The 15555-nt window shown below is 39.5% G+C and overlaps 3 protein-coding genes across 8 annotated transcripts; 2 read left to right on the forward strand and 1 right to left on the reverse strand.

Moving 5' to 3' along the window:
- The first annotated feature begins 3360 nt into the window (after window positions 1-3360).
- LOC126599132 (uncharacterized mitochondrial protein AtMg00810-like) lies at window positions 3361-4075 on the forward strand. Its single transcript, XM_050265472.1, has 2 exons — window positions 3361-3676; window positions 3822-4075. Exons 1-2 carry the CDS (start codon window positions 3361-3363, stop codon window positions 4073-4075), a joined length of 570 nt encoding a protein of 189 aa, XP_050121429.1.
- A 1572-nt stretch (window positions 4076-5647) lies between these two features.
- Window positions 5648-8728, forward strand: LOC126599577 (uncharacterized). The gene is made up of 4 exons (XM_050265974.1): window positions 5648-6324; window positions 7327-7758; window positions 7860-8190; window positions 8410-8728. Exons 1-4 carry the CDS (start codon window positions 5926-5928, stop codon window positions 8541-8543), a joined length of 1296 nt encoding a protein of 431 aa, XP_050121931.1. The 5' UTR covers window positions 5648-5925; the 3' UTR covers window positions 8544-8728.
- On the reverse strand, window positions 8667-13683 carry LOC126599576 (cyclin-dependent kinase G-2-like). Of its 6 annotated transcripts, XR_007615196.1 has the most exons (5): window positions 11431-13683; window positions 10854-11310; window positions 9779-9837; window positions 9095-9151; window positions 8667-8996 (listed from the first exon to the last, which is right to left on the reverse strand). XR_007615196.1 is itself a non-coding variant. In XM_050265973.1 (2 exons), exons 1-2 carry the CDS (start codon window positions 13125-13127, stop codon window positions 11049-11051), a joined length of 1959 nt encoding a protein of 652 aa, XP_050121930.1. In that variant the 5' UTR covers window positions 13128-13683; the 3' UTR covers window positions 10717-11048. The 6 variants fall into 6 exon arrangements, 1 of the variants encoding a protein (XP_050121930.1); XR_007615194.1 differs by having other exon boundaries at window positions 8667-9151; XR_007615195.1 differs by having other exon boundaries at window positions 8667-9154.
- Between the last annotated feature and the right edge of the window lie 1872 nt (window positions 13684-15555).

A 15555-nucleotide genomic window follows, 5' to 3' on the forward strand; every position in this document is an offset into this window, starting at 1 on the left:
ATGGCACTTTTCCCCCATCGCCGCGTACAATCACCACCACCACTCCTGCTCCTCCACGCACCATAACCAACTCTGATGGTTCTTCTACAAATGTTACACAGGCCCCTCTATCCTCTGTGGTCCCCAACCTTGCATACCTCACATGGTATCAGCACGATCAACTTGTCGTAAGTTATATCACCTCCACTCTCTCTGAACCTGTTCTTGCCTTAACGGTTGGCCATGACACGGCCAAAGCCGTTTGGGACTGCCTGGAGGAACACTTCTCCCATAACTCTGTTGCCAACGCAGCCAACCTCCGTTTCCAATTACTGGATATTCATAAAGGCACCCGTTCTGTCTCTGAGTTCTTACAACATGCCAAGAATCTTGCTAACGAACTCGCTCATATTAGGCAGCCTATCTCTAATAACGACTTGGTTCTCATGGTGCTTCGGGGGTTAGGTCCTGACTATTGTATACTCTTTACCGCCGTCATTAACTTTAAACCCTTGTCATCCTTCACTGAGTTACACACACGGATTCTTGCTTTTGATCTTCATAACCCCAATGGCTCATCCACTTCAACTACTACACACACAGTTCTCATCACCACCCACCAACAACCCCAGAACCATCCCCGTAGAAATCAATCTCATCCACCTACCAAAGGTGCCTGGCAAGGTCACAAATGAGGACGTGGAGGACAACATCACAGCAACAATCATGGTCGCAACGGCCGTCCAAATCGTGGCAACTGGAATGCACCCTTCCACCCTTGGAATGGGCCAAATATGAATGGCCTAGCGAACTAGAATGGCCCTCCGAGTGGTATGGGACGCGGTCAATGGAACTCACAGGGCTTATTAGGCTCGGGCCCTAGCCCTTGGTGCCCAAACTGTTCAACGAATCAACACTCAGCCCAATAGTGTCATCATCATTATCATGGGCCTGATTATTTTCCACCTTTTGCTGGCTCCCAAGTTGTGCAGTACCCAGACCCCACGTGGTACCCAGACAGCGGTGCCACCCATCACATTACCAGTGATCATAGCACCCTCCAATATCCGCAACATTACAATGGTAATTCAATTGGGTAATGGTAACCATCTTAACATAACATCCACTGGTACTATTCCTATTTCTCTTAATTCTCTTCTCTTCACACTTAAAAACGTTTTTCTTGTTCCATCTCTTCGGAAAAATCTTTTATCTGTGGCTCGATTTACCGCCGATAACAATGTTGTTATATGTTTCTTTCCTCAATTTTTCTGTATCTATGACTTATGTTCTGGTTCCCTACTTTTTCAAGGCTCATGTAAAGATGGTTTTTATCCATTGTCCCTTCCGTCACCTCACGTGCTGACTGCCCTCTCCACTGTCTGGCATCAGTGTCTTGGTCACCCGTCTGCATCGGTTTTATCTCGTTTAGGTTTTGCTTTAGGTTCTAAATTTTCAACCTCATTTCCCTTTTGTAAAAGTTGTGCGTTAAGTAAATCAACTGAACTTCCTTTTCCTTTAAATAATGAACGTGCGTCAGTTCCGTTTTATTTAATACAATGTTTGGATGTCTACGGTTGATTCTACTTCTGGCTTTAAGTATTATGTGCTTTTCACCGATGATTATTCTCGTTACTCATGGATTTATCCAATGAAAAAAAAATCTGAATTTTTTCATCATTTTCAAACCTTTGTGGCTATGACTAAAAATATATTTAATATGCACATCAAATTCCTTCAAAGTGATGGTTGCGCTGAGTATGTTAATAATTCTATGTCTGAACTATGTCGTCTTTCTGGTATTTAACATCGTCTTTCCTGTCCTCATACACCACAACAGAATGGCTTGGCTGAGCACAAGCATCATCATATCGCAGACATGACGCGTACCTTGCTTGCCACTGCACACGTCCCACTTACATTATGGGTGGAAGCAGCGCTCACTGCCGTTCATCTCATTAACTTACTTCCCACTTCTACACTTCGTTGGTCTACCCCTCATACACTTTTGTTTGGTCAAACCCCATCCTATTCTCACTTACGCACTTTTGGTTGTTCCTGTTTTCCATTTCTTGGACCTTATGTTAAGAATAAATTAATGAACTGAACCAAAAAGGCTACAGCTGCCTTGATATCACTACGGGCCGTGTATACATTTCTTGTCATGTTGTTTTTTATGAGACAACTTTTCTGTATCAACAGGTCAAGCCTTCAGCCCCTGTTTCTTTTGTTGAATTTGACCTCTTTCCAATTGTTGATAGCCACCCAGCACCTGCACCACCAGGCCAGTTGTCCCCGGTAGCAGGCTCATTGCCTGCCCCGCCTCTTGAACCCTCATCTCCTGCTCTTGTGTCGTCACCTCCTCGACCTACCAGTATGCCAACATTTACTTTGGAACCTGTCATCTCCCGCAGGCCCACTTCATCTCAACCCGTAGGTCCTGTTCCTCATGCACAACCCACTCATCCTATGGTCACTAGAACCAAAGCTGGCACTCGAAGACCAAAAACATGGACTGATGGCAGTGTTAGGTATCCCTTACCCCATGCATTACAAATTTCTTTGTCTACTGATGAGCCTACGTGTTTCTCTCAGGCTAATCGTAAACAGGAGAGGCGCGATGCTATGTTTGACGAAATTAATGCATTAATGAAGAATCAAACCTAGATACTTGTTCCTCCATCTCCACATCAAAATAAAGTGGGATACAAATAGGTATTCTGTATTAAACGAAAGCCTGATGGTAGCATTGACTGCTACAAAGCGCGTTTGGTAGCAAAGGGATTTCACCAACAACCCGGCATCGATTATGGTGAAACTTTCAGTTCTGTGATCAAGCCCGCAACCATCAGAACTTTTCTTTCACTTGCCATTTCTCAAGAATGGGAACTTCATCAATTGGACGTTAAAAATGCATTCCTCAATGGCCATTTGACTGAGGAAGTATATATGTCACAGCCACCGGGGTTTGCTGACCCTCAACATCCTCATCACGTGTGTCGTTTAGTCAAGGCACTCTACGGTTTCAAACAAGCTCCGCGAGCATGGTTTCACCGTTTTAGTTCATTCCTACTGAGTTATGGGTTCCACCAAAGTCGTGCCGATAATTCCTTATTCATATTTTGCCATCAATCTCACATTATCATCTTGATACTGTATGTTGACGACATCGTTCTCACCAGCAGCCACCACCACATCTTGCAACAGTTTGTCTTCCACCTAGGCCAAGCTTTTGATCTCAAAGACCTAGGTCCTTTAACCTTTTTCCTAGGCCTGCAGGTGCATCGCACAAATCACGGCTTTCATATTTCTCAAACAAAATATGCTTCTGACTTGTTGCATTGTGCTCAAATGCTAAAGTGCAAGCCCAGCTCCACTCCTATGGTTGCTAAACACATCCTCTATGCCCACACTGGTGACCTGTTAGCTTCACCATCGGAATATCGCTGCCTCGTTGGCTGTTTACAGTATCTTACGCTCACTCAGCCAGACATCGCCTTTGCCGTCAACAGTGTCGCTCAATATATGAGCGCTTATTGGGTTCCTCACATGGTTCCAGTTAAATGCATTCTACGATACATTAAGGGCTTCATTGACCAAGGTTTATTCCTCACACCACAGCCCCTACACTCTCGCATTTTGGCTTACTCAGACGCCGATTGGGCTGGTTGTGTTAACACACGACACTCCACTACAGGTTATCTTGTTTACCACGATACCAATTTAATCTCTTGGTGTTTAAAGAAACAACCCACAGTTTCCAAGTCAAGTGCGGAATCTGAATATAGGGCTTTGTCTCATGTGGTTATCCTACTTATTTTATTAGTTGGGTATTACTCCAGTTTTCCTCGTATATCTTTACTGTGACAACTTAAGCGCCACCTATATGGCGGCGAACACTGTTTTTCACGCACATACTCGGCATATTGAGCTCGACTATCACTTCATTTATGAACGCGTAGTTGTTGGCAGCCATCAAATCCGTTACCTACCATCTGTGGATCAACCCGCTGATTTGCTAACTAAAGGGTTGCTGAAGTCGCGCCACCAGCAGCTACGATCCAAACTCGTTCGTCCTCCGCCGCCGAGTTTGTAGGGGGTGGGGGTGTTAATCTAGAGTCCTAGATCACGTACACTATTTGTTTGTTACTTGTATACTTAGAATATTCTCTCATGTAATCTAATCTCATATAGGACTCTTGTTGATAATGTATTATATAATCAGCATACGATAATGAATGAAGTGTGAATTCCAACAATTTCTCTTTATCTGGTTTATGTTTCCTACCCCCTATTGTTCTTCACTTTCTACAACTAGGCCGGGGGACAACCAAAAGCAAGTGGCCCCACAAGGCACACAAATTAAGGCCCAAAAGCACCCCAAACAAAATATCTAGCCCACTCCAAATGAAATTACCAAAAATACCCCTTCGTTCCGTAAATACCAAGACGGGTTGTTACAGTTTGGGCCATAGCTATTAATTTGCTCACGACTTACGTTTCAACTACCCAAATTGTTTGATACCTGATTTTCCGGCTCACCAATCACCCCACCAAAGTTGTAAAGACTTGATTCGGAGTTACAAGTTAAATCAGTTTGTTATAATAGTGTGTTTGTTTTTTTTAAATATGATACTGTCATAATAATCAGCTAATTTTCAATTCAAAGTTAAGTCAGTTGATTATAATAATACGTTGCTTCTCTGACTATGAAGGAGTAGTCTGTTGATTCGCCCGCGTAGGCGACTGATCCATATTCCGTAGCAAAGTTCGTTTGTATTTCAGTTAGTAAACTCAATTGGACGTTTTATTTAAAATTTTATTCCCAAAAGAGGTGGAAAGGTGAACCAATCAATTTGACCTTGAAATGCTGACTTTGACTGGTAGTTATGGGATAATGCAATCCAAGTCGATTGTCCTGACTACACTTAAGGTTTTCTCGTCTTTAGCTTTTTTTATTTTAATTACCATTATTATGAGAAGCAAAAAGAGTTAAGAATTATTAAAATAATTTAGAGAAAAAGAGTTTTGAATTCAAAACATGCATATGTAAAAATTCAGCACAGTATTCACTAGGATATTGGACTACCTGCTCTCGTCTTTAACTTTTGTTCATCATCAAACTTAATTTTTCTTGGTTAGAGTTTTCAGTTCCCACTTGGAACCTTGGATTATATAAATTTGAAGAGCTTCTCAAGCTATAAACTATTAATTAACAAACCAGGTTTTCCCTTTATCTTGAGACAGTTGTATTCTAAACTAACATTCTAACTTAGAAAGTGAAATATTCAAATTTGAGTGTAGGAAGATAGTTCACTGATTTAACCAACATGACTATTCATGTATGCAATAAAAAAATTCTTTAAAATGTTACTTTGTCCACTGTAACTTGTAACAGACATTTTTGGCCGTTAGAACTTGATTATTGAATCTCTGATTAAGAATTTAACGGCTAAAGATTCTGATGTATAAGATAACCGAAGCATACTAGAAGGTCTCAAACGTAAGAGAAAGAGAATTTAGTGAGATCCTTGACCCTTGGATTGCGTAATATGGAAAACATGCTTGTTAAAAAAATTGATATCCAACAACCAAATCAGTAAAGTGCCCTAAAAAAATACTCTACATTCTCTTTTTTCTTTTCCTTTGAAAAAAGGAACTCAGCACACCCAAAAGCCAAAAGCCAAAGTTCAAAAGCCAACTCTATCAGTCTGGTTTTTTCTACTTTTTCTGTGAGACTTGCAGTTACAAAATCTAAATCAGACAGCAAAAAATACAATGTGAACATTCTCCAACTTTGTTTACTTGCTTAAACCAAAATTAAAGAATAGCTTACTTCTCTGTTATCCACACAATTAAAAATCCATATAAACCCACATGGAATTCCTCATTTGAACAAAAATCCACTTCAAACCCACCATTTTTGCTAAATTTTTCCTTCAATTTATGGCAATCCAAATCCCACTGATAGACACATCAGAGCAAAACCCACCTGAAGATGCCAAACTTGATCACTCCCTCCACAGATTTGAGACATTTCTGAGACTCTTTGGCTTCTGCCAATACTCTTTCTGGAGCTTCATCCTCTCCTGGCTTGCATTTCTCCTTGTGGGTGTTGCAGTTCCTATCATGCTTGCCGAAATCATTGATTGCGCCGATTGCGAAAAGTATGAGATCAAAAGGATTGAGCTTGAGATTCTGGTTTCTGTGTCTCTGGTGGCTGCCATTTCTTTGGGTTGTGTTTCTCACAACATCAGAAAGTATGGAGTGAGGAAGTTCTTGTTTGTGGATAGGTATCATGGCCTTATGCTTCTGTTTCGTGATGAGTACATTCAAAGGATCAACGTGAGTTTCACAGCACCCACAAATCCACTTTTTGTTTTCAATCATATCTATTTTATGCTCGTGAATTTTTGTAGCTAAAACTATCAACCGGTTACAAACGTTTAATAAAAAATTGAGGTCACTAAACCGTGATTTATAAGGCTTATTATACCGGTTATATTTTTAAAGTTTGTGACAGATTATATTCGTGTGCGTTTCACTAAATAATTGTTAGAGTAATATTAGAAAATATGAAAATAACACAAGAATTTCATAATAATAATCATAAAGAAATTCACAATATCACTTATGTATAAGATTAATATAAAAAATAAGAGAGAAATTTAAAAATACTGACAAACTTGAATATTGAGGCTTGTTTATCTCATTCGCTAGAGAAGTTTTTTATTTGTCTTCATAAAGTAGAAAATAAGAGAATTAATTACTCTTGAGAAATAGGATTTCTCCACTCTATTTATCTCATTCTTCGTTTGTCTTTCGAGTCGTGTTTTGAGAGTACGGAATATATAACATTCGTCAGAGTCCGAAGATTGAAGTGTTTTGACTTCGGATTATAGATTATTGAATCCTATGAGACGGATGCCTACCGAACTACAAACACACAAATATGGACGAAATTCTGTCTTTAGGACATTGCATTTATACAAGCCTCATTCTCCAAATTTGTAGGTATTTCTAATTTTCTCCCTAGTTGTTTGTATTAATTTTATAAATAATTGATGTTTGTGATTTTCTTTATGATTACTATTATTGAAATTCTCATGTTATTTTCATATTTTCTAATATTGCTCCACCAATATTACGGGAGAAAACAACCGGAAAATTGAAATTAACGTGTACATTATCACCTGCATTTAGGTGAAGTTTTAGCTTTCAAATATTTTTTAAGATTCTGAAGTTTAGAACAAATTTGCTATCTTGCTTGATCTGCTATGACTACTTCAGTAGGAAATTACGTGTTGTAGCGTACATAGCATGAGATTCTGATGTATATTGCTTCAGAAATTCTACCGCTTGCTGGCTGCGTGGGTGTTACCTTGCTTCCTTCTGAAGGCGGCTCGAGAAATCACTATTGTTCTCGTTCTTCATCGCGATCCATGGTGGAAATCTGTTGTCGTACTGCTTGCTGTGCTCGTGTCGTGGACGTATTCGAGCATCATTCTCCTATTAGGCAGTGCTTTGTTCAACTTGGTTTGCAATTTGCATATGATTCACTTTGAGAACTATGGAAAACTTTTAGAAAGGGACTTGGATGTTTCTGCATACATTGACGAACATATTCGTCTAACGCATTACCTATCGAAGATCAGCCACAGATTCCGAATCTATCTTTTTCTTCAGCTCTTAGTTGTGACAGCAAGCCAGTTTGTGGCTCTACTGCAGACAACATCAAACAGCGGGACCATCAACCTCATCAATGGCGGCGATTTTGTAGTAAGTTCAGAACAATGTGACTAATACATTGGACGAGACTAAATTTTACAATTCGAACGTTCTCACGCTTAACCTACGTTACTTGGTTATGATTGTTGCAGGTCTCTTCCATTGTTGAGGTAGGTGGGCTAGTTATATGCCTGCATGCAGCTTCGAAGATTTCACACAGAGCTCAGGCGCTTGCATCGGTGACTAGCAGATGGCATGCTATGGTCACTTGCAGCTCCAACGATGCGTCTCAACCAGGAACCAATAATAGCTCCGGAAACTTGGGAATCACCAACAGTTCCGGGAACTTGGAGATTTCTTATGCTGCTTCACTGCCGATAAGCTACTCAAAAAGTGATCTGGGGGCAGTTGATTATGTTCCAACGCCTACAAATACACAATTGGCCTCATACATGTCCCTCTATCAGAAAAGACAATCTTTTGGTATGCCCTTACAACTTCCTCATGTTCTGTAACCTGATTAAATGGTTTGATTATTAAGCATACGTGAAACCAAACAAGGGCCCGTCTGGCAACTATTTTGTTTTTCCAAACTTTTCGTTTTGCAGAGAACTAAAAACTAAAACTAAAACCAAAACAGTTATTGAACTCGTCCATTGTGTTTTAGTTTTGGAGCGTAACAAAGTTTACTATTGTTTTCAGTGACCTACATGCAGTCCAACCCTAGTGGAATTACCCTCTATGGATGGACGATTGACCGGGGACTCGTTGCCACCATCTGCTTCATTGAGGTCACACTGGCTATGTTCGTGCTCGGGAAGACGATAACGTTCTGATAATTTCTGCCGTGTTTTCGAGGCCGTCGCACTTCACCTCTAATGTTACACTTGTAATGCGTTTTTTACGCAGTTGCATTTAAATTTCGCCATTTTTTGGCATCTCAGATTACTACTGCTGCGTTTTAGAGGCAGAATGCACTTGCAATTCACTTGCAAATTTGTAATAAAACACTTCCCTCCTACATACATTCTGTTTCGTCAAGCATAACATTTACAAACCACCACCGAAATATACAGAAAAAAAAAAACAAAAAATCATCCAAATAATACAAATAATTCGGCTAGAAACATCTAAACTGCCAGATGCTAGGAGACGGATGCGAAAGGACACGATGGATTACGGAATTTTGATATGATTCCCTATCAAAAATCCTATTGGGACTTGGCAAATGCACGAATAGAAGATATCCGTCACTGTAAATAGGCAAGGGTAAAAGTTATAAACGCATCCTGCATAAAAGGAGTTCACAGAGAACGAAAGCGTGAAGTACAAAACCGGATCTCCGGTGTTCTAAAACAGTAAAAACTGAAAAGACAAACACAATTACCATAAGCAACATTACGTAATTTTTCCTTCTGATGCTTGGCAGAAAGCTCTGATCTAGCTGCTAATAAAAAGCACAGGCTATGAGGAGAACCGGGCATGTAAATTTCAGACAACTACTAGCACAACATTGAGCTCATATAGGGCATATACATGACATGAATTCATACCATGCAACATTGTGACAATACCAATTCAACCAGCATACCTTTTAACTCGTCACGATTTCAGAAAATTAAGGCACATGGAGAGCACGGTAAACATCTTAATTCACATATCTTTATTTTCTTCATTTTTTTTTTTTAATCAGTCTACATCTTTCATTATGCTTTGAGTCACCAGCAGTCTCTCTATTTCAGAAAATCAGAGCTAAAATTTTTATATGTTCAACTAATTGCACTGGGGACACAATGGGATATCCAACCAGCATACAGTGAACATTTCTCGATCCAAATAGTTGCAAATTGAGTAGATATGTTCGCAATTGATGGAGGTTCAAGGACAAACACTCCACATTATAAAAATACCCATTACCAGAAACTCTACAACATCACAATTCTCAACTGATTCGGCATAAGATTGATGTAAAATATAAACCGTAAATATCCTATGCACACTACACATGGCGAAAGGTACAACTGCTGCCCCTATATTCACAAATTGATAAGGAAAAATAAAAAACGCTTACCAGCTGAATGATCTAGCTGCAGGCAAGCAAATTCTCCATTTGCCATGGCAAGCTAATTCCTAACCGAATAATGCACATGGAAAGATAAAAAAAAAGGTCGTACCCAGTGCACAAGGCTCCCGCTTTACGCAGGGTCTGGGAGAGGTGAATGTCGGCTAGCCTTACCCCCATTTTATGGAGAGGCTGCTCCCAAGTCTCGAACCCGAGACCTACCGCTCATGGGCGAAGGCACTTGCCATCGCACCAAGTGCGACCTCTACATGGAAAGATAAATGTCAAAAATTAAAATTAAACAAATTAAGGAATAAGCAGATGAAGGAGAAGAAAGAAAAGGAATTACAACAGGACAGAGAAAAACAAAATATAAGTTTAAAACCACATTGCAGCTCCTGGCTCTACAAGAGAGAACCTCTACCAAAAAGCATCCACAGAATGTAGAAGCAATCAAAGCCAAAGAGGAACTGAATACCACTGCATGTATCAATAGAACTCAAGCATCTAGCAAAACAACACTACTTAGACAATGAGAATAACAGAGCAAGTGACTAGCAGCACTGTCAACTTATAGCGCGCACTCTCTTTTTCATTGTGTGTATTAGAAGTGGTCTGCATAGAACTTGCATTTACTATGAACTTGACAGAAAAGGAAACATTTCCAACAAATTATTAATCGTGTATTTGCCGTATGAAGTATGAATCCACACTGGCCTAAAATGGAATAACCATAAGCAAAGAATTGGAGGGAGCGACCTGACACACCTCAATACATGAACCAGCAATACATAAAAGACTGGACACACTTCAAAAGACCTTGTGTGCGGTAAAATAACTTACGATTGCGGAAATTCCTGTCTTCAAGTGTGAAATGCGAATAATGCACCCTCCCATTCTTTTAAAGCCCAGAATCACTTGCAAACAAAGTTTAAGCGTGCATAAAGTGAAAGCAAAAAGTTCTTACGTTCAAATAATGAACAAGATATTGATAAAAAATCGTCCCAATATGAACATATATACACAGGTTCAAGAATGTGGAAAAAACAAAAAGTTCTCTTTTCTTCATAACATTATGCCACACCTTCATATACAAAGACTGCATCGCTATTAAGGTGCTCTTAACAGGATAAACCATTAGTGCCAACTGACAGCCCTTGCAACTCCTTCGCTCCAGCTATCCTAAAGGACCTACAGTACAGGTCTGTGATGTACTTTTTCAGCTCCCTGATGGTCACGTTAGCAAAATATAAAGAACTGAAAAAAGAACAGGCCAAGATTATTGCTGTAAAATTTTCTCACGATGCCTGCTGCGAAGGTGCCGGTCTTGAACATGTTGATCGGGAGTAATTGGCTTGAAATCCTTTCCCGGTTCCGGGGACTCGCGAAACCAGTTATGGTTAAGGGCATCCTTCGCCGTTATTCGCTCCGCAGGGTTATAAGATAAGAGCCTCTTCAGCAAATCAAACCCAGATTCAGAGAGCACTGGGCATGATCCAGTGAAAGATGTGGCAGGAAATTTCTTGCGCAGAAGATTGTACCTGAAAGAGTTTAAGAAACTATTAGAATGGTACTAAACGGTGAAAACAAGTAATCCAAAAAATCAGAAGGAAGCAATGACCTTGTATTCACTAAAATTAAAAAGGAACAAAGAAACTTACGGTTGTTTAACAAAATTAGCTTTGAAGCCTGGCAATTTAGATAAACCACTTTTTTCATCTGGTGTACCGAGCGTTTTGAAGATCTTGTCAAGCTGCTCAATTTCATCTTTCCCACTAAAGAGAGGTGCCTTGGCCAACAATTCAGCCATTATACAACCTACTGACCACATATCAATTGCTGTAGAGTACTGTTTTGCACCTAATAGAATTTCGGGTGCTCGGTACCACAATGTGACAACCAAAGGAGTATATGGCTTCAGTGGACTCCCATATTGTCGTGACAGCCCAAAGTCACATATTTTCAACTCACCCTCCATGTTCAAAAGAATATTTGATGTTTTCAGATCTCTGTGAAGGATCCAATTATCATGAAGAGACTCTACACCCTCCAAAAGTTGTTTTATCAAGTACTTAACTTCGCCTACACTAAATGGCTGCTTCATTGACTCCATTAGCCCCTTGAGGTCATGGTCCATATGCTCCATAACCATATAAACACCATCAAAGTCATCCACAACAACTTCCTTAACACCGACAATAGAAGGGTGATTAAACGACAAAAGAATGTTGATTTCTCTCAAAGCTGACATGGGGAAACCATCACATCCCTTATCGACATCCATCTTCATCTTCTTCAATGCTACAATTTCTCCGGTCTTTTTATCTCTGGCTCTAAAGACAACACCATAAGTGCCTTCACTTATATGGTTGAGCCTTTCATACTCAAACACACTTCTGCAACCTTGAAGCATGTTTATAAGTTTTTGTGTAGGCATTGCAGGCTCTTCAATCTGAGGAAGATCAGAATCATCCTCTGAATCAGAGTACATCTGGCTATAGTCAGCAATCCCAGCATAATTATCAGCATCCATGTGCGCATCATCACATAACTTGTCTCCATGAAGTCTATCTCCACTGCCAGGCTTCTCAAAGCTGTCTTCTTTGTCAGAGCCTAAAATTCTAGCCCGACTCAACCCATAGCCTTCTCTTCGGATCTCCCCACTTTCAGGCGAGCTGTCATCAGAAATATCCCTTGGAGAATCACCATCAGATGACCATTTTGACAATGAGATGTCACATTGATAGAAAAATTCCTTGTCTTCCTTGTTCTTTTGGGCCTGCTCATCTTCCCCGACCTTCTGCAAATGTAGTGGCGCAGAGAGATCAGCTGGTGCCTCTAATCGAGACACATCAGAAATTTCGGAAACCTCCACTTCCACAGACTCCACCATTCTAGCTGGAGACTTGGAAAGAACTCCAACAGAAACAACATCCTCAACCTTAGCAATAGCAGGTAATCTTGCTACATTTGGATGAGGAGTGGGCAGAGGAATAAGAGGAACAACTCCATTTTTTGATGGGACTCTCACTTCCTTCTCTTCTTTGTCCCATATAATAGGAGAAAACTTCCTCTTCTTCTCAGGAGGTGATTGAACAGCATCTTCACTCCTCCGGGTTTTGCCATTCTTATGCAATGGCTCTGGGGCATTTGGTAGCTGCCCAGATCCCCGTGCATCGCACACATTGAAAGATTGATGGACTCCATTCCTATGTTTGACACCATCACTGCGACCATGACCTACTTCACCACGAGAAACTCCATTCCTATAATACTCAAATTCTCTTTTTGAGTAATTATAAGAATCCCTTCTTCTCAAACAATCGACTTGCCCTGTCGCCATATGATTAACAACCATAGCTCTCCTTAATCAGTGATCAAACTCAACAATTGAAATCAAAACACAAAAACCCCCCAACAAATTTCAAACCCTGAATCCAAATCACTTTCAACTTTATCAAATTAATTTTTTTTTTTTCAAACCCTAAACAATCCCCACTCCCAAAACAACAAAAAAATTCAATCTTTTTCCCTTGCAAACCCTAATTCAATCAGCACAGACACAGAGATAATACAATTCACTAAAAATTCAATTACAAATGTACACACACACACGCAGATCAAAGAACATCAATCAGATAGCAAATCGGCGAATAACAGAAACCCTAGAACCTCGATTTCTGTAGGAACCCGCGAGAAATTCACAGGTATCGGAAGGCCTTACCGGCAAGAGGAATCGAGATCGGTTAACAAGGAAACCGATACGAGAGCGCCGGCGCCGATGAGAGGAGCTCAAGAAATCGATCAGCCTCCAAGGGGTTCTTCTCGCTTTTACGCGTTTTTGATGATCTGGTCTTCGTCTCTGCGTGGAATTTATGGATGTATGTCTCGGAACCGAATCTAGCTCATGAAATTTGATTCAATTACAAACATAAATTTATTTAAAATTATAATAATTTCAACCGTTAAATCAAATTTCAACGATCAGAATTCTTTTAATCAGACGCCTCCATATGTGTCAGGGCTGGTTTGCTATTGCTGTGCGTTGAAAAAAAACTGCTGTGAGAATAAGCGGCTGTGAAATAAATCAGCATAATGTTTGGTAAACTTTTTTGAAAAAGTGCTTTTGGAAAAAAAAAACAATCTGTAGGTCTTTTCATTAAAAGAGCACTGTAGCTCTGTGTGCTTTGAAAAAAGTCAGTTTTCCAAAGCTACAAATAATAGCTTCAGCTTTTTCCTTTGATTTTAGCTTATTCTCACAGCAGCTTCCAAAATAAGCCCTTTTTTTTCAGTTTACCAAACACCTAAAACCCTCACAGTTTTTTTTCATGGGTGTTTTTTTTTAAGCACCTCACTCTCAAACCACACCTCAGTCTCCTCTGCGATTCCATATTTCGCTTGGTTTTCTGTTTGTGGGCCTACAAATTATTTCACAAGGTTTATTCAATGGGCTTAACTAGACAAAAATAGTGGGCTATTGGGCCTAATTATTTACCAAATACCATAACCTCTTCGGCCTCTTGGGCCCACTAGTACTCCAGCCCAAACACATGGCACGTGCATGAACGGATGTGACAATGTTAGTCACTGTAAGATGATACTGCTCGAACCCGAAATAGGGTTTTTTATTTTTAGCGGTCAGATCATATAAATTAAAGAAAATTAAATGACATAAATTAATAAGGGTGTGTGAGAAGTAGAAATAATTATATGGATAGTACACCCTTTTTTTCTTTATAGAAAGATATATTTCTGGTATGAGGTGAGAAAATAAATTGATTTTGACCTCATTTTTCATAAGATTCAACATAAAATATTTCATTTATAAGTGAAAAAGCAAATCATAAACCGTATTATCAAGTGGTAATTGATTGAGAGTTAGCATGTTCTTTTAAGTAAAGCGTTAACATTAGTGTATTAAGTAGTTAGTTGTTTTGGGGGTTGGGGAGGGGAGGGAATTGGTGGAAATCAAACTTGCATAAACATAATTGTATTTTGCCACTAACACACTGCAATAAAACGCCATCTACAAGAGTTAGCAAACAGGTTAATGCAAGAGTTAGCATGGTTTGGTTACTCATCGTTTGACACATTATATAGGCTAAGTCTCACAAACACTAATAGCAAACAGGTTTGATTAATGTCAATCACAATATCTCCATTTTGACAAGTAAAAATAAACTTGTTCCACTTGTACTAAATCAATAATTCGAATCAATTGGTCTTTAGAGTGAATTGTACATGCATGTAATGACATGATTGTGGAATTTTTTAAATAGATTTTCAGTTGACAATATCTGTGAGCCAATTGAAATATTATAACTAAATAAGGATATATTTTAGCCATTTGATTGAACAAATTAAAAATTTTAAAACATAGAGTTAATATTAAGATGGTGCATGCATAGAAACAAAAAAGTGTGCTGAAATTATTTTCCATCGTTAAAGCTGATTAGCTTCAAGCCTTCAATCATAAATCTTCAAACTTCGACAAAAAAAAACATATATCTCCAAATAAAAAAGAATTGCAGAAAATAAAAATGACAATGTGAAAATCAATATTATTTCCCGTAGCACGGTGGCAAAAGACCCACCAATCCTCAGTATCGTAATTGATTCCATCCCCAAGGCAGGCAGGCACAAACTTTAAAGAAACTACTCCTCCTTATCCTCCTCCTCTTCCATGCACAACTTGAATCACCACCTGCTCACCTTACGCACGTAACGCCATGCACCGCCCCATTATGATAATGCTCATCTGCTTTTCGATCACGCCTCTATATATC

This window comes from Malus sylvestris, chromosome 14 (genome assembly GCF_916048215.2).
Source record: "Malus sylvestris chromosome 14, drMalSylv7.2, whole genome shotgun sequence".
Taxonomy (NCBI): Eukaryota; Viridiplantae; Streptophyta; class Magnoliopsida; order Rosales; family Rosaceae; genus Malus; species Malus sylvestris.

Coding starts and splice junctions, on each gene's coding strand:
- LOC126599132 (XM_050265472.1), top strand. CDS start 3,361: ATGGTTGCTAAACACATCCTCTATGCCCACACTGGTGACCTGTTAGCT. Junction 3,677..3,821: donor CACACGACACTCCACTACAG/GTTATCTTGTTT, acceptor GTATTACTCCAG/TTTTCCTCGTATATCTTTAC.
- LOC126599576 (XM_050265973.1), bottom strand. CDS start 13,127: ATGGTTGTTAATCATATGGCGACAGGGCAAGTCGATTGTTTGAGAAGA. Junction 11,311..11,430: donor GCTAATTTTGTTAAACAACC/GTAAGTTTCTTT, acceptor AAACTCTTTCAG/GTACAATCTTCTGCGCAAGA.
- LOC126599577 (XM_050265974.1), top strand. CDS start 5,926: ATGGCAATCCAAATCCCACTGATAGACACATCAGAGCAAAACCCACCT. Junction 7,759..7,859: donor TCAATGGCGGCGATTTTGTA/GTAAGTTCAGAA, acceptor TGATTGTTGCAG/GTCTCTTCCATTGTTGAGGT. Junction 8,191..8,409: donor TCAGAAAAGACAATCTTTTG/GTATGCCCTTAC, acceptor TATTGTTTTCAG/TGACCTACATGCAGTCCAAC.